Source organism: Mobula birostris, chromosome 1, assembly GCF_030028105.1.
Source record: "Mobula birostris isolate sMobBir1 chromosome 1, sMobBir1.hap1, whole genome shotgun sequence".
NCBI classification, from domain to species: domain Eukaryota; kingdom Metazoa; phylum Chordata; class Chondrichthyes; order Myliobatiformes; family Myliobatidae; genus Mobula; species Mobula birostris.
The window spans coordinates 75,671,853-75,687,925 of NC_092370.1; the positions used below are offsets into that span (position 1 = coordinate 75,671,853).

General features: G+C 44.0%; 1 protein-coding gene across 2 annotated transcripts in view; it reads left to right on the forward strand.

Moving 5' to 3' along the window:
- The window catches only part of LOC140197350 (laminin subunit alpha-3-like), a 320,231-nt gene that overhangs the window by 169,804 nt on the left and 134,354 nt on the right, over positions 1–16,073 (forward strand). For both annotated transcript variants that reach the window (XM_072257303.1, XM_072257312.1), the window contains one exon: positions 1,581–1,678. In XM_072257303.1, coding sequence (XP_072113404.1) covers positions 1,581–1,678 — 98 coding nt within the window. The remainder of the gene's footprint in view (positions 1–1,580; positions 1,679–16,073) is intronic.

Consider the following 16,073-nt stretch of genomic DNA (forward strand, 5'->3'; position numbering starts at 1 on the left):
GCAACAAAAAGAGCCATAAGGATGAAAAGATAAAACATGAAGGTAAGCTAGCCAACAATGTCAAAGAAGGTACCAAAAGTTTTTTCAGATACATAAGGAGTAAAAGAGAGATGAGGGTGGATATTGGACCGCTGAAAAATGACACTGGAGAGATAGTAATAGGGGGACAAGGAAACAGTGGAGTATTTTGCATCAGTCTTCACTGTAGAAGACACTTAATGGTTTTGTGGCCAAGTTTGTAGGTGATTTGAAGATGGGTGGAGGGGCAGGTAATGTTGAGCAAGTAAGGAGGCTGCAGAAGGACTTGTACAGATTGGGAGAATGGGCAAAGAGGTGGCAGATGGAATACAATGTTGGGAAGTGTACAGTCATGTACTTCAGTAGAAGGAATAAAAGCAGAGACTATTTTCTAAACAGGGAAAAAAAATTCAGAAATCCAAGGTGCAAGGGACTTGAATGTCCTTGTGCAGAATTCCCTAAAGGCTAATTTGCAGATTGAGTTGATGGTGAGGAAGGCAAATGCAATGTTAGCATTCAGTTCGAGAAGACTAGAAAAGGATGCAATGCCAGGGCTGTACAAGGCATTGGTGAGGTTTCATGGAGTATTGTGAGCAATTTTGGACACTTATTTAAGAAAGAATGTGCTGACTTTGAAGAAGATTGAGAGGAGGTTCACAAGAATGATTTTGGGAATGAAAGACTTATTGTATGAGGAGCGAATGATTACTTTGGGCCTTTACCCGCTGGAATTTAGAAGAATGAGGGGGGAATCTCATTGAATATCAAATATTGAAAGGCCTAGATAGAGTGGATGTGGAGAGGATGTTTCCTATGGTGGGGAGCCTAAGACCAGAGGGCACAACCTCAGGATAGAGGGATGTCCATTTAGAATGGAGATGATGAGGAATTTCTTTAGACATAGGGTGGTGAATCTGTGGAATTCATTGTCATGGGGGACTGTGAGGCCAAGTCATTGGATATGTTTAAGATGGAGGTTGATAGTTTCTTGATTAGTCAGGGAGTGAAAGGTTACAGGGAGAATGGAGGAGTATGGGGTAGAGGGAGAAATGGATGAGCCATGTTGAAATGGCAGAGCAGATCTGATGGACAGAATGGCCTAATTCTGCTTCTATGTCTTATGGTCTAAATCTTTCTCCTCTCACCTTACAGCTGTGCCTTCTAAATTTTGATCCCCTTTCTCAGGGGTAAAAAAACTGTGTGTATTAACACTATCTATACCCCCTCTTGATTTTATAAGATTATATTTGGGTTATGTCAGCTATACTGAAGATGGAGATGTTATTTAAATAATATTTAAATGATTAGGAAACTGAGGGCAATGGGGAATGTGCATGGAAGAGGCCAGCATTAATCAGCCATGATCACATTGAATGGTGGGACAAGTCTGAGGGGCCACGAAGCCTAACCCTGTTCCTCTTTCTTGTGTCCTTGTAAGGATATTGAATGTGATCAATGTCCTCAAATGATAACACAACTGTGACAAGTGATTTGCTCAGGTGTTTTGTTTTAAACTAACTTGGTACTGATAGTTACTTTTCTTTGTTCCTTTCCACCTCTAGCACCAAGTTTACTTAATACCAGTTACTGAGTTCTGCATCGAATACGTGGAACCGAAAATCCATTGTGTTGCCATTCATGGACCCATCACAAACAGGAGGTAAGTGTTGTTCATTCATTCTTCTTCTTCACATCATGTGGTCAGGGAAATTCACATATAGTTGTCTCTGCCACTCTATGCACTGTACAATGAAGTTACGCAGCGTGAAGATCTGGTCGACACAGCCTCTGTTTCTCCTGACACAAACTTGCTGTTTCCTCAAACACACTTCAACAGCATCCATAATCCATTGGACAGTGACTTTGGCGAGAATCTTGCTGAGTACTGACAAAAGTGTAATTGTTGCAATCACTTCGTGCTCCTTTCCTGGGGGATCCTAACAATAACTTCCTTTGTCCAGTCCTTGGGTACTTGTCCCTGTTCCCAGATTATAGTAAAACAGTGGTTGCAGGATGGCTGCTGCAGCTTTGAACAGTTCGTATTCAAGTTGTCCTGTCCTCAAGCTTTGCTGTACTTTAATGATTTAATCGCAGCGACTATCTCTTCTTTCTTGGGTGGATCTGTGTTGATGTCAAGATCGTCTGGTGCCTCTTGTATGTCAGGTTCTTCATTTGGTGGTGGTCTATTCAGTAATTCACTAAAATTCACTTTAACCAATTTCCCCCGGGATCAATAAAGTATGACTATGACTAAATAATCTATCCATTGTGCTGCTTGCTCTTTCTCATTTGTTAAAAGCAGACCATTCTTATCTCTCACAAGAGCACTGGATCTGGCCTGGATCTTACTGCTTACCAATGGTATATCACCTCGACTGGCCGCTGCTTCGGCCTCCTCTGCAAGATCTTCCATGTAGAACCCCTTATCCTTCCTTACTAGTCTCTTCTCTTTCTTGGAAGCTTCAGTATGTGCTAGTTGAAGTTTCACCTTGATTCATGTTGAGTTTGCATCTAACACTTTCTTCTTAATTTTCCGTCTTTCCTCTAAGGCTGTCCATGCTTTGTATCCATTCTTTGTTCTCCTTTCCAGCTCGATATCTCAGACAAGCCTTGCTGTTCTCCCATGACTGAGGCAAACCCTTTCCACATTGTGTCAATCCTGTGTACTGACACTTCCTCATCAATGTCTTGCAAAGCCTGGAATCTGTTCTTAAGCTGAATGGTGAAGGCAGATCTCACACTGGTGTCTTTGAGCTTTTCAACATCAAAATGCCTTTGTACATGTGTTCTGGTCCCAGTGCTTCTCAGCTTGAGTTTCATCACTGCTACAACAAGATGATGATTACTTCCTGTATCTGCTCCTCTCTTCACCTTTACATCCTACGAGGATCGTCTCCATGTACCATTGATCATTAAATGGTCTTTCTGGTTCTTGTCACGTCCATTGGGTGAGCACCATGTTAGTTTGTGGGTTTCATGGTGTGGAAAGAGGGTCTATCCTATGACCAGGTTGTTCATGGCACAGAATTCCACCGGAATTTCACCATTCCACATCCTTGTGTGCCCATGACCCGAGTGAAGTGGGAGTTGTTATTTCCCATTTTTGCATTTAGATCTCCCATGACGATGATTATGTCATGGTGTGGTGTTAACTCTACCTCCGATTGCAGCTGTTTGTAAAAAAATGTCCTTCCTTCAATACTTCTGGTAGATGGCAGTGCATATAGATACAGCAACCTCTCGGGGGCCAACCAAAGGAGGTTTTTTTTAGTTAAAAGTGTTTTTTTATTGTAAGACTATACTGGACTCCAATAGCCATAGATACAGCAGTGAGCTGCTCATTGTTCAGAGTAGCTGGCTGAGGTGTCGTATGAACTGGCTGGCAGTTCAGAGAATGGGAGGCCAGCCAGTCCACTGTGCTGTGAGGGAGGAGAGGTCATCTGCCAGGCTTAGGGAGAAGAATTGAGCCACTGAGCCATGGGAGCAGAAGTTGGGCCACTGGGCAGTGGGAGCAGGGTCAGATTGGGTTAGGAGGAGCTGACCTGGGTGCAGACCGTGCCTGTTACTTGAAGGCACCGGGGTTGTGTGCAAAGGTGGCATGCAGTGTTGCTATGAGTAACTGTCCTGGACATTTCTTTTGCGATCGCAAAACCCCGTTGGATATCAATAGCCACAGGTTTGTTTCCCTTGTTTGGTGCTGAGACAGGAGGTGAAGTAGCATTGTCACCTCTCGTTTGCTGCTCCAGTCCAGGTGAGGAAACGCTGGAGGTGGTGTAGCGTGGCACTTGTGATTGGCTGGTGTTGGCCTCTTCTGTCAGTGCTGCCCTCTAGTGCTGGATTGGTGGAATTACAGGCTGGACTGCCAGGAACCATCAATTTGCTCAGGGTCTTGGACTAAAAATCTGTTTTCTTGTGTGACTATGTTCTTTCTTTTACCCTCTCTTGCTATTTTGAATGTACGTGTATGTTTTTGTACCTTGGTCCCAGAGGAACACTGTCTCATTTAGCTGTACCCATGTATGGTTTGAATGATCATTAAACTTGATTTGATTAGACGTCACTGTCATTAGGTAGAGCGTAGCAATGGATCACAGTCATGTTCACTTGCTTCCCTTTCAGCCTGACTCTCACCAGCCTAGTGTAGATTGGTTTCCACTCCAACAAACACCTCTCAATGCCTTTCGTCAAAATGACAGCTACACCATCATGACCATCTTCCCTTCCTGAGTGTAAACTGTTTCAAAAGTTGCTGCCTTTAGTATGCCGACCCGGTCCATCTGCTTTCACTAATGCCCAGTATACGTAGGTTGTAATGACACATTTCTGCAGTTATCTGTGCTAGCTTGCCAGTGTTGTGCATGGTTCGTACATTCCAAAAATCAATTTTGGCCTTGATCTCGGTGGTGCTTATGGGCTTCCGTCATTGTGCCAGTAGCTACATCTCGTTTTTCAGTACTGTCAGTCATGCAAATCCCAGGTGGAGACTCGGGAATACCGTTGCTTACAGATATAGGTTCTTCACTGCTGTTTCCGTGACATTTTTTTTTAACCTGTCAGGGTTAGCCCTGTGCTAAACCCCCAGTCCTGGAGGAGCGGTAGACCACTTTTGGTCTGGCCTCTTCGTCCTTTGACCTGTTTGGCTTGTGTGACCCGACCAAGAGTCACAGTACAAGGCCCTGACTCCAGCCAACATAGCTCTCCAGGTCATGGAGGAACACAAGCCTCCAAACCCTACAGCAAGGTTGTGGTCCTCTTGGAGGTGGGTTGAGTGAAAAGTCAATGAAATGGCATCTGTTGTTGGCCTGTTGTAATGATAAGCAAATTGGAGCAGATCCAACTCGCTTCCTAGGCAAGAGTTGATACATTTCATCATCAACCTCTCAGAGCACTTAATCAAGTGGATGTAAGTGCTACTGGATGGTAGTTATTGTGGCAGGTTACCACGTTCTTCTTAGGCACTGGTATATAATTGAAGACTGCTTGGGGCAGGTAGGGACCTCAGACTGTGGAAGTGAGATCTTAAAGACCTCAGTGAACACTCCAGCCAGTCGATCAGCACAGGTTTTTAGTATTCGGCCAGGTACCTGTACGGGGAGATGCTTTCTATGGGATCCCCCTCCTGAAGGATGCTCTCACGGCCTCAGAGACTGAAATCACAGGTTCTTCGGGAGCTGTGGAAGTTCATGAAGATTCCTCCATGTTTTGGTGGTCAAAGCAAGCATAAAAGGCATTGAGCTCATTTGGGAGTTAAGTTTTGTTGTCATCTATGTTGCTTGGATTCACTTTGTAGGAGGTGATGGCATTCAAGCCCTGTCACAGGTGCTGAGCATCCTTCAGTGACTCCAGTTTGGTCTGGAATTTTGCACATGAGATGGCTTTCTGGAGGTCGTACCTGGACCTCTTGTATTTTAATTGGTCATCAGATCAGTCCTCAGCAGATTGCAGATCTCATAGTTCATTCAGGGCTTCTGGTTGGGGAAGACTGAATGATTTTGTGGGGACACACTCATCTACGACTGTTGTTATAAAGTCTGTGACAACCATGGTGCATTTGTTACGAATCTCTGATGAACACGCCCCAGTTCACCGACTCGAAGCAATCCCGTAGCCAGATTGTGGAGGCGTTAGAGAGGGTGCGGAAGTTCACCTGGATGCTGCCTGTGTGAGAGGATATGAGTTATACGGAAAAGTTGGACAATACTTGGGTTGTTTTCTCTGGAGTAACGGAGGCTGAGGGGAAACCTGATAGTTTTGAGAGGTATGGATAGAATAAAGAGCCACAATATTTCTCCCATGTAGAAATGTCAAATACTAGAGAACACACATTTAAGGTGAGAGAGGGGAGATGTAAGAGGCAAGTATTTTTTACACAGAGAGTGCTGGTACCTAGAACAGGCTGCCGGAGGTGGTGGTGAATGCAGATATCAAGATAGTTGGCTGCAATCTACCATCACTACAGGACTAGTATGTGTTCATGACAAATTCTTTGTAGACACTACCCACTCAGCAAACTGCTTTTACCAATAGCTCCCTTCTGGAAAGCAGTATAGGGCTATTCAAACAAAAGTTTCATGCCCTCCCCAGGCAGTTAATCTGATCAAGCATCCTAGTTAACCACCCCCATCACACTCTCTATTATCCATTGTCACTGCATTGTAAACACTTGAAACCACTTTTGAAACTGCACTTTACATTATAAGTACATTCTGGTGTTTATGCATTGATGCATATTTTATTCTATATCTGTTACTTACCTTCAAAGTTTATTTTTTATATATTCTTTATTCTTAGAATTACTGAATGTTGTTTTTTTTAAGTTGCACATCATGTCAACGCACCACAGCAGATCCCTAACACACATAACTGTGTATGGTGGATAAGGGTGATCCTTGATAGAGGTGTTTTCGACAGACACATGCAGGGAATGCAAGGGCGTGGATCATGCTCAGGCAGAAAAGATATAGTCTAATTGGTATCATGTTCAGCACAGACATGGCAAGCTACAGGCCCTGTTTCTGTGCTGTACTGCTCTTTGCGCTGTGTTCTAGTTGGGGTTGAGGAATGGTTGATGAATTATGACGTTGCTCTCCTCAGTTAGATATTTTTCTACATCCAGTCTGACTTTCTTGAGCTGAAAGAGAATACAGATTTAATCAGAATTTACTGAAAAAGATTGGATTAATTTCAATAAGGTGCTTGAATCCAGAATTAATGCAGGTTGAGATGGGTCTGATTGGAGGGCACTTTAAGACAGAGGGTACTGATGGAATGGGACAAACGGCCTTGGGCATGGGTGGTTGCTGGAGAGTGAGTGTTGATGCTATCCCTAGTTCCCTTGCAAAGGGTATCATCGATTCACGCAGCACCGAAACAAGCGTTATGGCCCAACAGTCCATGTCGACCAAAATGCCCCATCCAAGCTATATCTATTTCCATAACCTTCTAAACCTTTCCAATCCATTAAACTGTTCAATTGTCCTTTAAAGTTTGTTATTGAACCTGCCTCAACCACTCCCTCTGTTGCACGCAGGTACCAACCTTTGGGAATTTGGCTGTGTGAATAATGAGCAGGAATTGTGGGGCCCAGGAGATGTCACCCTGCAGAGAACCCATTCTCTATCTGCAGCACACTGTAGAGCACGTTAGATCCGTTAAAGTTTCAGCTCTTGCTAACCACAGGACATTGAAAGGGTGGGACATGATGCCACTGAAAGCCACAGGAGCTGTGGTGTTAGTCTTGGTCCTAATAACCATTGCCCGGTGCTGCTACCTTACATTTGTCAGCTCCAGTCTGTCTGTTGGCTATATGCACCCCACGGTACATTTTTGAATTTAGATGATTAATGCACCACTGAAAATGTGCATTAATCTCTATCTGCCTAATTTCCAAATAAATTCCCAATCTTGTCCAAACTTGGCAAGTTCTCCAGAACTTGGAGCAAATTCCAACTGTGGGAGCGGTTTAGATTAGAGGCAGACTCTGCAAAGTTTCAGTTCAATACACAGCTGATTAGTAGTTAGAATAAAAAAACCTGTTTCTTCAAGCCAAGCCAAGGCCAGTTGTCACGCAAGAGGAGCCTCATCATTCTTACCACTTTTCATAGAGTCAAATTCAGAATTAGATTTATTATCACTGACATATGATGAGAAAATTATTGTTTTGTGGCAATAGTATTATGCAAGAGCATAAAATTACTATATATTACAAAAAATATTTAAAGGTATTGCAAAAATAAAAGGAATAATGAGGTTGTGTTATGGATTCATGGACCATTCAGAATTGGGATGGTGGAAGGGAAGAAGCTGGTCCTAAATCACTGAGTGTAAGTCTTCAGGCTCCTGTACCTGGTCTTTAGTGGTGGTAATGAAAAGAGAGCATGTCCCAGACGGCGAAGATCCTTAGGGCTGGGTGCTGCCTTCTTGAGGCATTGCCTCTGAAAGATGTCATCGATGGTATGGAGGGCTGTACCTTGATGGAGCTGCCTGAGTCTACAAATCTCTGCAGCCTCTTGTGATCCTGTGTATTGGATCGTCCACACCACCATATCAGGCTGTACTGGAGCTAGTCAGAATGCTCCCCACCATACATTGTGGAAATGTGCAACAGCCTTTGATTACGTGCCATCTTCTCGAACTCCTGACAAAGTAGAACCACCAACATGCCTTCTTCATGATTGCACACATAGAGATACAATACAGAAAGAAATCCTTTGACCAATGAGACCACACCACCCATTTACAGTAATCTTACTCTAATACAATTGTACTCCTCCCAAAATTCCCAGTAATCCCTCTGGATTGGTTGGTCAGGGGGAGAAGATGGGAGAATGGGTTTGAAAAAAAAAATCAACTATGATCAAATAGCAGAGAGACTCAGTGGGCTGAAGGGAAAAATTCTATTCCTATATCTAATAACATAGAAAACCTACAGCACAATGCAGGCTCTTCAGCCCACAATGCTCTGCCAAACATGTACGTACTTAGAGGTTATCTAAGGTTGCCCCCAGCCCTCTATTTTTTCTAAGCTCCATGTACCTATCCAGGAATCTCTTCAGACCCTATTGTATCCTTTTCCACCACCATTGCCAGCAGCCCATTCCACACATTCACCACTCTCTACGTAAAAAAAAACTTACCCCTGACATCTCCTCTGTACCTACTTCCAAGCACCTTAAAACTGTGCCCTCTCATGTAAGCCACTTCAGCCCTGGGAAAAAGCCTCTGACGATCCACACGATCAATGCCTCACTCTATCATTCAGTTACACAGCTGAGGGTACTTTACAGTGGACAAATAGTGCAGGCTGACAGAGTGTGGCTCTGCTGTGACTGGAAGAACATTTTCATTATGTCCCAGCTGGAATACTTTGGTCAAATCTGCAGGCTCCTCTTCAGGAAGCGTGTTGAGGCCTTGGAATGGAAAGCATTGTCCAGAAGAGTTCCAGGGGTGAGGGAACACCAGCAAAGACTGAGAACCTGGGACTGTTCTCCTTAGAACAAGAGAGGTTAGGAGAATATTTCATACAGGGAATGGTGGTATGGTGGTTGTTGCTGGAGCCAAGTGTCCTGGACTCTGAAGCAATGGATGAGTGTTAGTGGAGGGGAACTGGTTGGATCTTCGTTGCAGACAGAAGCAATCTTCTGAATTAAGATATATAAAAATGGAACAACCGCAGTGAAGATGGGGCCAGAGAATCAGAAGTGTCAAAAAGTGAGTTGTCCCTGATGCAGATGGGAAGAGACTTGACTAAGGGAGACAGGATAGAGTCAGGGTACAGTATTTGGAGATCTTTGTTGTAACAACAGCAGGTAGAAGTGATATCTCTCCAGGGCATCCTGTAGGTGGATCTTGAACAAGAGACAAAGGAGGGAAGTGCTTTGCAGTCTGTTATGTCTCCAAGAGTCCTGGACTCTGGGTTTGGGTTTGAAATATCACTCAGAAGGTGGAAAATTTTAGTTTGCAATAAAAGAGTAGGCACAACGCTATTGGATTTTGTAACAACCAATCTATTTCCTTCAGAGGTGCAAGACACACAAAATCCTGGAGGAACTCAGGGGAGTCAGGCTGGAGGGGAATGAGCAATTAACTGTTTATGTTGCCTCATTTCAGACTGATGTTGCCTCATTTGCTCAGTTCCTTCAGGATTTTGTGTGTGTTGCTCAAGATTTCCAGTATTTGCAGAATCTCTTATGCCTTCAGAGGAGGAAGCTGTTGTCCTCACCCATTCTGGTCTATATGTGATTCCAGACCCACTCCAGGTGCCATATTCTCTGATTCCTCACAACAGAGAAGGAATCCATTTGCCTACAATGTAGATGTTGGCTCTTGAGGCCTGGCCATTCCCCAGCTAAATCTCCACAATTCTACCGCTATCCTACAAACTAGGAACAATTTACAGTGGCCAATTAACCCATCTACCACACGACTCTCAGATGTGGAGCATTCAACAATCACGGAGAGAACCTGCAAACTCCACACAGACAGCATCTGAGGTCAGGATCGAACCTAGGACTTTGGACCCGTGAGGCAGTAGCTATACCCTCTGCACTACTGTGACACTTTGTAGTTGAATCTTAATTATCTCTTCAGATCAGAGACAATTAAAGTTGGCAGGAATTGCCAGAAGTGTTCATATCCTGTGAGCAATTGCATTTGAAAGGGCTTTTAAGGAATAAGTCAGTACAATCTATTTCCAGTAGGCCAAATGTTACTCTGATCCAACAATTAACTACATAAACCTGCCAATTAATCTACAAAATACACAAGTTTACTTTTGGCATTGATTTAAAAACAACCTTCAAGTAAACAGTGGTTGTAATGTTTTCACTTAATGCTGAGATTGCATTCCTGTGAAAGGGAAACAAAAGTGTGATTGTAATAGGCATTTGTGCATCGATTTCAGATAACGTCCATAGAATAACCTTATTTATTCAAATTACTCAGATATAAATGACTTGCATTGTAAGGCAGATGAATGAAAGAAATAAACACAGGCAAGACTGATTAAATCAGGAAGCACTGGGACACAAAGGCCTGGCAGACTCCAGTCTGTGAAAACTCCCTGTGTACCACATTAATGTTGCTTTCTCACAGAGAAATCCCACAGGGAGGGCCATTTGGCCCACCATGCTTGTCCTAGCTCCTCAAGAACCCTATCTTATACATCTCCCTCTGCAGCTCTTTCACTAAGCCCTGCAATTTTCTACCCTTCCAATATTTATTTTCCCTCAAGAGGTTCCTCGTAAATCTGCTTCCACTACCTAGGTTTATATGAGCTTGGGTGCTTTCGGCTTTTTTCTCAATGGGTGGCAATCAGCACAAGAGATTGTTGGTTGGTGACACAGTGCGAGGTTTAAAGAGAGTTCAACTGCTTCCAACATTCTTGGTTGACAGCTATTAGTATGGGGCCAATCAAAAGAAAGGAGATGTAAGCGGAGTGGCCGTTTTTGGAATGGGACTTTGTTAGAGTGGTCTGGCTTTGACGCAACAGGCTTGGGCAAACACAGGCGGGGGTTCTAAGTAAGTGAGTAAGAAAGTTTCTAAAGTTTTTTTCTGCTAGTATATAGCTAGCGCGCTGAGAATAGAGCTGGAGGAAGTGGTATGTTCCTTGTGTGAGATGTGGGAAATCTAGTCTCCCTGATAACTACTTCTACACAATAACTACACCTCCAGTCTCTCTGATAACTATATCTACATGAAGTGCATTGAGCTACAGCTCATTAGAGACCATGTTCGGGAACAGGAGCTGCAGCTCAGTGACCTTCTGCTCATACGGGAAAATAATGAGGTGATAGGTAGCAGCTACAGGGAGATGATCACTCCTCAGATGCAGGAGGCAGGTCTCTGACAATGCAGAGTGTCCATGTGGCATTCCTCGTTAATAAGTGTACCGCTTTGGATAATATTGGATGGGAACCTACCGGGGGAAGCTGCAGTGACCAGGTCTCTGGCACTGGGTCTGGCTTTGTGTTTCAGAAAGGAAGGGAGGAGGAGAAGAAGAGTGCAGTAGCGATGGGGGTGGGGGGTGTTCCATAATTAGAGGAGCAAAGGCAGATTCTGTGAACGTGATAGAGACACCCAGATGGTATTTTGCCTCCCAAGTGTCAGAGTCAGGGATGTCTCGGATCAGGTCTACGTCATTTTCAAAGGGAGTGCGAGCAGCCAGAAGTCTTGGTACAATGACATAGGTAGAAAAGGCAAGGAGACCCTGAGGAGAGATTTTAGGGAGTTAAGTAGAAAGCTGAAAGGCAGGACTGCCAGATTGCTGACTGTGCCATGAGCCATTTAGGGTAAGAACAGGAACATTTGGCAGACAAATGTGTGCCTGAGGGAACTGGTGCAGAGGACAGTGTTTCAGATTTCTGGATCATTGGGATCTCTTCTGGGGAAGGTATGACCTGTACGAAACGAACAGTTATGTCTAAACCTGAGGAGGACCAATATCCTTATGGGTCAGTTTGCTGGAGCTGTAGGGCAGGGTTTAAACTAATTGGGCAGGGGGATGGGAACCAGAGTGATAGGGCTGAGGATGGGATAGTTGGTTTTCAAGTAGATGCAGTGTGTAGTGAGACCATGCAGAAGGACAGGCAGCTGATAGTGCACAATTGCAGTCAGTGGGATGAGTTAAAGTGTAACAGGGGGCCAGAAGCAAAAACAGTGATGAATACAGGACTGAAGGTGTTATATTTTGAGTATACAGAATAAAGTGGATGATCTTGTAGTGCAGTTACAGATCGGCAGCTATGATGTTATGGGCATCACTGAGTTGTAGCTGAAAGAAGTTCATAGTTGGGAGCTTAACATCCAAGGGTACACATTGTATTGAAAGGACAAGCAGGTAGGCAGATGGGGTGGGGGGGAGGTCTATTGGTAAAAAATGAAATTAGATCCTTAGATAGAGGTGATATAGGATTAGAAGATGTAAAATCCTTGTGGGTAGAATTATGAAACTGCAAGGGTTTCATATCCAGGGAGTATATACAGGCCTCCAAACAATAGCTTGAATGTGGGCTACAAATTACAATGGGAGATAAAAGGGGCAATGTTGCGATAATCATGGGGGATTGATATTCAGGTAGATTGGGAAAAACGGGTTGTTGCAGGATCCCAACAGAGGGAAGTTGTAGAATGCCTATGTGATGGCTTTTTAGAGCAGCCTATGGTTGAGTGCACCGTGGGAACTGCAATTTTGAATTGGGTCTTATGTAATGACCCAAATTTGATTACAGAGCTTAAGCTAAAGGAACCCTTAGAAAGCAGCAATCATAGTATTGACCCTGCAGTAGCTAAAACAAGATGTATTAATATTTCAGTGGGGTAGAGGGAATTACAAAGACCTGAGAGAATTGGCCAAATTTGATTGGAAGGGGACATTAGCAAGGGTGATGGCAGAACAGCAATGGCTGGCGTTTTGGGGCATAGGAAAGATACATCCCAAAGATGAAGTATTCCAAAGGGAGGATGAGGCAACCGTGGCTGTCAGGGGGTCAAAGACAGTACAACAGCAAAAGAGAGTGGTTATAATATAGCAAAAATTAGTGGGAAGTTAGAGGATTGGGAAGCTGTTGAAAACCAACAGAAGGCAACTAAGACACGAGGAAATCTGCAGATGCTGGACATTCAAGCAACACACACAAAAAGTGCTGGTGAACGCAGCAGGCCAGGCAGCATCTATAGGAAGAGGTACCGTACTAAAAAGCCATAAAGAGAGAAAAGATGAAATATGAAGGTAAGTTGGCCAATAATGTAAAAGAGGATACAAGAAGTTTTTCCAAATATACAAGGAGTGAAAGAGAGGTGAGAGTGGATATTGGACCACTGAAAAATGACACTGGAGAGGTAGTAATGGGGGATAAAGAAATGGTGGAGGAACTTAATAAGTAATTTGCATCAGTCTTCACTGTGGAAAACACGAGCTGAGTTCCATGAATGCAAGAATGTCAGGGGGCACTTGTGAGTTCCAATGCCACTTAGTAAGTATGGGAGGCAGAAGGAAGGAAATTATAGGCTGGTTAGCCTGACTTCAGTGATTGGGAAGATGTTGGAGTCTATTATCAAGGATGCGATTTTGTGGTACTTAGTGGCAAATAATAAAATAGGCCAAAATCAGCATGGTTTTGTAAAGGGGAAATCTTGCTGACAAATCTATTGGAATTCTTTGAGGAAATAACAGACAGTACAGAGAAAGGAGAGTCAGTGGATGTTGTTTATTTGGATTTTCAGAAAGCCTTTGACAAGGTGCCACACATGAGGCTGCTTAACAAAGTAAGAGCCTGTGGTATTACAAGAAAAATATTAGCATATATAGAAGATTGGCTGACTGGCAGAAAGGAAAGAGCTGCTGCCAGTGACTGATGGTGTGCTGCAGGGGACTGCTTCTTCTCACATTCTATGTCATTGATTTTGATGAAGGAATTGATGGCTTTGTGGACATGTTTGTGGACAATATGAAGATAGGTGGAAGGGCAGGTAGTGTTGAGGAAGCAGGGTGTCTGCAGAAGGACTTGGACAGATTAGGGGAATGGGCAATGAAGTGACAGATGGAATATAGTGGAATATATAGAACATAGAATAGTACAGCATAGTACAGGCCCTTCAGCCCACAATGTTCTACCGACCCTTAAACCCTGCCTCCTATATAACACCCCACCTTAAATTCCTCCATTTACCTGTCCAGTAGTCTCTTAAATTTCACTAGTGTATCTGCCTCCACCACTGACTCAGGCAGTGCATTCCATGTGCCAACCACTCTCTGAGTCAAAAACCTTCCTCTAATATCCCCCTTGAACTTCCCACCCCTTACCTTAAAGCCATGCCCTCTTGTACTGAGCAGTGGTGCCCTGGGGAAGAGGCGCTGGCTGTCCACTCTAACTATTCCTCTTAATATGTTGTATACCTCTATCATGTCTCCTCTCATCCTCCTTCTCTCCAAGAGTAAAGCCCTAGCTCTCTAAATCTCTGATCATAATGCATACTCTCTAAACCAGGCAGCATCCTCTGTACCCTTTCCAATGCTTCCACATCCTTCCTATAGTGAGGTGACCAGATCTGGACACAGTACTCCAAGTGTGGCCTAACCAGAGTTTTTTAGAGCTGCATTATTACCTCGCGACTCTTAAACCCTATCCCTTGAATTATGAAAGCTAACACCCATAAGCTTTCTTAAGTACCCTATCTACCTGTGAGGCAACTTTCAGGGATCTGTGGACATGTACCCCCAGATCCCTCTGCTCCTCCACACTACCAAGTATCCTGCTATTTACTTTGTACTCTGCCTTGGAGTTTGTCCTTCCAAAGTGTACCACCTCACACTTCTCTGGGTTGAACTCCATCTGCCACTTCTCAGCCCACTTCTGCATCCTATCAATGTCTCTCTGCAATCTTCAGCAATCCTCTACACTAACCACAACACCACCAACCTTTGTGTCATCTGCAGACTTGCCAGCCCACCCTTCTAACCCCACATCCAGGTCGTTAATAAAAATCAGGAAAAGTAGAGGTCCCAGAACCAATCCTTGTGGGGCACCACTAGTCTCAACCCTCCAATCCGAATGTACTCCCTCTACCACGACCCTCTGCTTTCTGCAGGCAAGCCAATTCTAAATCCACCTGGCCAAATTTCCCTTGATCCCATGCCTTCTGACTTTCTGAATAAGCCTACCGTGTGGAACCTTGTCAAATGCTTTACTAAAATCCATGTAGATCACATCCACTGCACTACCCTCATCTATATGCCTGGTCACCTCAAAGAATTCTATCAGGCTTGTTAGATACAATCTGTCCTTCACAAAGCCATGCTGAATGTCCCTGATCAGACCATGACTCTCTAAATGCCCATAGATCCTATCTCTAAGAATCTTTTCCAACAGCTTTCCCACCACAGACGTAAGGCTCACTGGTCTATAATTACCCGGACTATTCCTACTACTTTTTTTGAACAAGGGGACAACGTTCGCCTCCCTCCAATCCTTCAGTGCCATTCCCATGGACAACGAGGACATAAAGATCCTAGCCAGAGGCTCAGCAATCTCTTCCCTTGCCTCATGGAGCAGCCCGGGAAATATTCTGTCAGGCCCCGGGGACTTATCTGTTCTTATGTATTTTAACAACTCCAACACCTCCTCTCCCTTAATATCAACATGCTCCATAACATTAACCTCACTCATATTGTCCTCACCATCATCAAATTCCCTCTCATTGGTGAATATCGAAGAGAAGTATTCATTGAGGACCTCGCTCACTTCCACAGCCTCCAGGCACATCTTCCCACCTTTATCTCTAATTGCTCCTACCTTCACTCCTGTCACCCTTTTGTTCTTCACGTAATTGAAGAATGCCTTGGGGTTTTCCTTTACCCTACTCGCCAAGGCCTTCTCATGCCCTCTTCTTGCTCTCCTCAGCCCCTTCTTAAGCTCCTTTCTTGCTACCTTATATTCCTCAATAGACCCATCACATCCTTGCTTCCTAAACCTCATGTATGCTGCCTTCTTCCACCTGACTAGATTTTCCACCTCACTTGTCACCCATGGTTCCTTCACCCTACCATTCTTTATCTT